Source organism: Actinia tenebrosa, unplaced genomic scaffold (assembly GCF_029948245.1).
Source record: "Actinia tenebrosa isolate PJP-AT-01 unplaced genomic scaffold, QUT_ActTen_1.0 PGA_scaffold3__52_contigs__length_22856419, whole genome shotgun sequence".
In the NCBI taxonomy this organism is placed as follows: domain Eukaryota; kingdom Metazoa; phylum Cnidaria; class Anthozoa; order Actiniaria; family Actiniidae; genus Actinia; species Actinia tenebrosa.
In genome coordinates this window covers 15,574,566-15,581,391 of record NW_028292580.1, presented here as the reverse complement: position 1 = coordinate 15,581,391, position 6,826 = coordinate 15,574,566, and the positions used below count along the sequence as shown (strand labels likewise).

General features: G+C 39.4%; 1 protein-coding gene across 1 annotated transcript; it reads left to right on the top strand.

Annotated features, from left to right (window-relative positions):
- On the top strand, positions 1–1,584 carry LOC148908736 (uncharacterized). Its single transcript, XM_089035955.1, has one exon. The coding sequence runs from the start codon at positions 1–3 to the stop codon at positions 1,582–1,584; it is 1,584 nt and encodes a 527-aa protein (XP_088892081.1).
- The last annotated feature ends 5,242 nt before the right edge of the window (positions 1,585–6,826 follow it).

Genomic DNA, 6,826 nt, shown 5'->3' with positions numbered 1-6,826 from the left:
ATGGTTCTTTGTTTAATGGTAAATTGTCATACCAGGAGTGTTCGTGATAAGGGAATTTCCCTCTTTCGTGTTCCATCGGTTAGAAAAAGTCAAGGAGAGGAGGCAGAAGAGCTGTCGATTGAACGACGTAGAAAGTGGTTGGCCGCCATTAGTAGGGTTGGGTTATCCGAAGAAATCATCAACAGTGGGAGAATTTGCAGCCGTCACTTCGTTTCTGGAAAACCTGCTGCCAATTGGGATAAGTTTAACGTCGATTGGGTGCCTACATTAAATTTGGGACACAACAAAACAGTAGTAAGTGAGAAAAACTCTGATCTTCAAGCCGCGCGAAGTGAACGTGCAAAAGTGAGAAGGAAGAGACAACAGGAAAGAGCATTGTTCGAGTCAGCTGCAAAGGTAGCGAAACTGGATGAAGAAGGCGCTACAATCGACAATATTTCTTTTGACTCTCCTTCTTTAACTGAGGAAATCAGCCAGATCGCAAATGACCTTCAATCAGCGAGTGATAAATCAAAGTTGCACTGCCAAGATGGCGATTTATTGGACGGGATTACTTCGAAGCTGGAGGAACTTTGTAAGATCACTGACTCTAGCACACAAACAAACGAAGTTAATCCAGAAATGACCGAGTCAAGCACACAAACTGAGGAGTTAGATTATATGTTTTCTCAGCCAAAGAAAGCCCCTTTCGATCGCGAAGATATGCTGGAAGATGGGAAGGTACTATTTTACACTGGATTGCCTTCAGCTACTATTTTACAAGCTGTATATGAACATGTAGCCCCTCATGTGGCAAGAAAGTCGTTGAGCTTAACGAAGTTCCAGGAACTTGTCATGGTCTTGATGAAACTCCGACTTAATGTGCCATACTTGGATCTTGCATACCGTTTTGAAGTGTCTGCACCAACTGTCTCCAGGATATTTTTTACCTGGATAACAATCATGGACATACGACTCTCTCAACTAATATATTGGCCTGAGCGGGATGAACTATGGAGAACAATGCCTCAATGCTTCGAGTTTTCGTTTGGAAAGAAGACAACAGTGATTATTGATTGTTTTGAGGTCTTCATAGAAAGGCCTACCAACCTGCTGGCAAGAGCCCAGACCTTCAGCTCCTACAAACACCACAACACTGTAAAGGTATTAATTGGAATCACTCCACAAGGCACCATTTCCTTTGTATCAAAGGCCTGGGGTGGCAGAACATCTGATAAGCTCCTCACTGAAAACTGTGGTATTTTAAATAAACTTGTGCCTGGTGATCTAGTAATGGCCGACAGGGGATTTACAGTTCATGAAAGTGTGGCATTCAAGAGAGCAGAGCTTGTTATACCAGCGTTTACTAAGGGGAAGAGCCAGCTGGACCCCATCGATGTTGAGAACACCCGAGGAATTGCAAATGTCAGAATTCATGTGGAGAGGGTAATCGGTTTGCTGAGGTGCAAGTACACAATTCTGAAAGGGACACTGAGCACTGACTTTCTCATGAGCAATAAGGAACAGGTACCAGTCATTGATATCATTTTAAGGGTGTGTTCTGGTCTTGTTAACCTTTGTCCACCAATCATTCCATTTGACTAGATTATAAACATACTAATTATTACCAAAATTTAAGAATTTGAATTTATTTATAAAGATAAAAATGAAATACCAGGATATTCTTGTATTCAAAATGTCATAATGTATTGGTGACACAAGAAATATTTTTCTGCTTTGTTCCTGTCAGAGTAGCTATTTTATTTTTGGACATTGCTGATGAAAACTAGTGTATCTTAATTGTTTATTATTAATTCTCAAATTTACTACTATTTTGTTGCATTTAAAGCACAATAGAATATAGTGGTCTTTTGTATCACCTATTTCAAAAAAACAGTTGTCACTGCCAAAGGCAATAGTCGATTCGAAGGTGTAATATATGAAAATAAACGCAAATAATCAAAGCCTTTAAAGTTCTTTCAGGCTACAAACAACACTGGATATCTCAAAACTCATTAAAAAAAAACAAAAAAAAAACAAGTGATTGTTGGAACTATGAATAACCTATCACCTTTCTCCTTTAGCGATGACAACCTTTCTTAAATGAAATAGGTGTATAGATATGTTTTTGTGTAATGAATATTCTAGTGGATCGAAACCAACTGTTATTTGCTAAATAGCTACTATGATTATTAACAACTTTGTATTTCTTTCATGGTATTAATGCATTTGCTCTTCTAAAACAACATTACTGTTTCAAATAAAGAGTAGATGATGGCTAGTGAACACTAGCGTGTTCTAAACACATATTCTAAACTGATGGAAACATTGTAATTTTACCAATTTCCAAACACTGAGCCAGATGTGGGCGCATTTTGGGTATGTCAAATGTAAAGTCTCGTGGGCTGAAACCATAAACCAGACACGTAGCAAATGCTATGGCAAAGATTCCACAGTCACTCCCATTCAGTTGTTGCTGGACTGTTACATTTTCTATGCCTACATAGCTGTCTGCCATTAAACTCTCTACCTGTTCTTCAACCTCTTTGGCAATGATATCATGGTAGAGACTATCATAAAGGTTGACCATGCCTGGTCTACATCCAATAGAGCTTATACAGACCCAGTGCATATGTCCTGTATGTAATATTTGAACAAATTCTGAAGTGACAACATCAAAGTTCCTAATGGGGCCAAGGGTTGTTTTTTGAAAGCTCTCTATCAGAGGATTGACTTTCTGTAGATGTACTTGTGCTTTCTGAATTATTGTACAGTCCAGCCATCCAGTAGGTGAATTAATGATGTCAAAATGACTGTCATTGAGGCTACCAAGGGAAGCCCTCTTGTCTAAAACCCCTTTAGTCACTTGTGTTATTTTGACATCCGATTCATCATCACTGGAATCAATAATTGATGAATAACTAGTAGATACAGCACTAGCATTATTACCAATGATTGTACTTTCCTTTTTGTCCAATTTAGCTGCTTGCATTTGTGGAATACTGTTTTCACATTTTAATTGGCTTGTTGATGCAGCACTAACAGTGTTGGCTTTTGAAGAAGAAGAACAAGTGGTAGGACCAATAGAACTAGATGCAGTTACTTTGGCTGCTTGAGACACCTTGCAATTGCTGCACACCCACGTAGTTTGACTATTGTTAGGCATTCTTTTATAGTCCAGACACTGGAGATGGAAAAACTTTCCATTTTGGCAATTTTCACTGTGACATTTGAGAAGCCTTTCATTCATCATTGGTGATGAGCCACATACACAAATACTGTCCAGTTTCAAAGCTTGATCATTATGTGTGCACTTAGTAGAACTTGGCTTTGATGCTTTTCTTGGCTTTTTGCATTGAAATTCTGCTAGCAAGCGGCAGTTAGGACAGTACCAAACATCAGGGACTGAATCTGATAAATGCAAACATGTCTGGTGAAATTCCTTTATTAGGCACTTTGGGTTACTGCAGTGAATAGTTCTTCCTTGAGAAGGCATTCCACAGTAACAAATACCAGAGGACTTGTTTGCTGGTTTTATTTCAGGTAAGTGCTGTTTTCTTGTATACCATCGAGCAAGAATCTCAGGTAGTATGCATGTCTGCCATACTTTTGTAACTTTGGGAACGATAGCTTCCCAGTGACTTGTTTCTGGGAGAATTCTTTCAATGAAGACTTGAGGTTTGTTTTCGCTGAATGCACACACGACAAAGTCACAAAATTGGCGACCAGTTATAGACAATTGTTGCTGCACTTGGTAATAATACTGGTGCTTTCTCTTTAGTCGAAATATTCCATTCACTTTCTCTAGGCAAGAACTTTTCTTAAGCACATAACTTTCAAAGTCCCAGTTTTCAATAATGTAAGGGCACTTTACTTCTCCACACCCATCACCACAACAGGAGCAGGAACAGAGGAAATCAGGTGTTGCATGCATCCAGGGATGTTGCTTATCAATGAAAACTCCACACTTTATCAGTACAAAATCTTTGTGGTTTGCAGACATGAGATGGTTGTAAGTCTCTATGGCTTTGCCTTCATTTTTGATTCCATGATTGATTGCTTTAGATTGCACACTAAACAACTGTGGATAGCAAATGTTTTTAATAGGTGAGATAGATGGTTGGTCAGGATTTGTATTGGCAACAGAATAACTCATTGAAGCCCCAACACGACCAGCTCTATGTTTAAAAAACGCAGTTCCTTTTGATTGATCCCTTGTTTCCTGTTCTATTAATTCTATCTCGGAATCAGAAAGAGATAGTTCGACTTTGCAGCACTTTTGTAACAGCTCTGGGTAGTTCAGCTTCAGATTCTCATGATTGTAAAGGGATGGTATCGTTAGAACACGCCGACTTTTTAGTACAAATTGATCAGCATAAGGAGCCACTAGAGAAAGAATGACAGGCTTTTTTTGGCTCTCATTTAGTTTTGCAAAGAAGGTTTTCATATCCGTTTCTGTAGGGGTGACATTTGGGACGGACTTCGTTTTCCCTACCGGAGTGCTAGTCGAAGGTTGTACACCATCAATTTTAACGTCTAATTCATCTTTCAACTTTCGAGCTGATTTAAAATTGATGTCTTCAACTTGAGCGTACGGTACTTCGTTTACGTAAGTTGGGAGTAGCCACGTACATTTCACTTCTGTGCAGGCCAACTTTCCATGTATACGATTCCACGCCTCAATATAGAACAGTACGCTCCCTACATGAGAGCAGCACTCTGCTAGACCTGCTTTGCAACCAAGGCAGTGGGCAGATATTATCGTTCCTTCTCCATTAGCGATAATCCAAATTGGTATTGGCGGTTCATTCATTCGCTGCGAATGACGAACTTTTCCTAACACCACGAACTTATTTCCAATGGCTTTTCCTTGAACGCTCGTTATGAAGCCCGATACCATTTGATTGTAACTCTCTAGACTCTTGAAAGCCTTGAACTGCCTTAAAGTATAGAAGCTGGTTTCCAGCACAAGATAAGAGAGAAGATCGGTGGCTTCGATCGGTGGCAGACATTCTGCATCTAACTTCTCGCCTTGTAAACACGCGGGGTCGACTCCAATACCTTCGATTTTTTTTAAATATCTCGTTCGAATGTGATTTTCAAGCTTTTTGGCGTATTCAGATAAGACAATTGAAGAGGTATCTTCAATTCTTTTCTGTTCTTGGGTTTCGTTTTTTGAAATATCGACGAGTAAATCCTCGGACATCGCATAATTCGAATCAAAACATAAGCGCACGTGTGTGATTTGACATATGCTAATGAGCTTCCTGTGCACCAATATGGCGGACACTAAGTTTTAATCCGCTCGTGACGTCACGTGAAAACCGAGAATTGTGTTCGCATTTTAAGATACCAAAATCTGATCCGCAAGAAGCATGTGTCAATCAAAATGTAACACTATCGCGCAACATGACGTGTTTTTCGCGGCACGAGTGTTTAGTCTTTACATCAGTACTAAAATGTTGCCTCGAAACATCATCATCTCTCTATTTTTCTTTCTTGCTTCCAAGATCTGATTTACATGCAGCAGCAAATCATGATGCTGCTTTGTCTTTTGAGAGTCCAGCAACTTCAAAATCAAATTGTGCTCCGAATGAATAATGGAAAACGGCGACGAACATTTGTCTATAGGTTTGTGGCGGTTGGTAGTTATTTTCTTGACCAAAATGTGGCCTCCAGTCTGGATTCATGTTGACAACTACTTTTTACCCGAATTGATTTCGCGCCAAATGCATATGATTCTGTTAAGGATCAAGAAACCTGACAGTTTTGACGTTTGACAAAAGTTTTGTCCTGCTCCGAAGCAGGCCGACGGCGTCTTTGAAGTTTGGTAGAGCGAGACAAATTTTGGTAAGATAAAAAAATTGCATTCGCACTAGGAAACGGTTAGCCTAGTGCGAACGGGCCCAAAAATTTGCCAATATCATTTGGAGCTTTATTGCAATGTTACAAATCCGCTCGAAAAACAGTCCGGGCAAAAACCTCACCGATGAAACGAGCACTTAAGGTGACTGCCTACTTTTGGAAATTGATTTAAGCTTTTTTTAAAACTTCGATTTTCCGAATTGAAATTTAATGCTGATTCCAAATCTGGAAAGAAAAATAGGGTGTCCCGAGCTCGTTTTCGAGATAATCAGCATTTAATGGAAGCCTACGCACGAGCTTTTGGAGTAGAAATTGCGCCACCGGAAGTGATTAGAAAAAAATTAAGATGAATAAGATAATAGTTATTTGCAGACTATATGATTGCATGAATGAAGGCTAGTCAATCATTCTACAATAATACATGGATATTTTCGACAAAAAGACAGAGAGATACATTGATTTGTCATATTTTGTAGTTTCGGTGCTCTTAAAAAATCTCATAAAGTCGAACAAAAATCTATTTTTTCACGCGTTCCTGATTTAAACTTTTCCTAAAATGTTGATATAACTTAGATTTTTAGGAGTTTTTTCGAATGAGCTATCAAAAAATATAGAGTCCCGTGCAAAATTTGAGGGTTTTGCCCTGTTGAAGCTCAAAACGCGTATGGTTCTTCAATAAAATCTTGTAGATTTTTCAGCGGTTTTTGAGCGCGCGCTCATCGTGGGCTCAATTCGAACGTTCAAAAGTAGGCAGCCACCTTAAGACCAGAGAAAAAGAACACCAAGCAGCTCTAAGACTGAACCATCCGGATAAGTCAGCTCTAGCAGAGCACGCCATGAAGACTGGCCACAGCATTAACTGGCTTGGTAGTTCTGTAGTTTATAAAGAAGAACGATGGCACCAGAGGAAATGGCTGGAGGCATGGAAGATTGCTAATGAATCACATGCTCTCTTTAATAGAGACAGTGGAAGAACATTGCC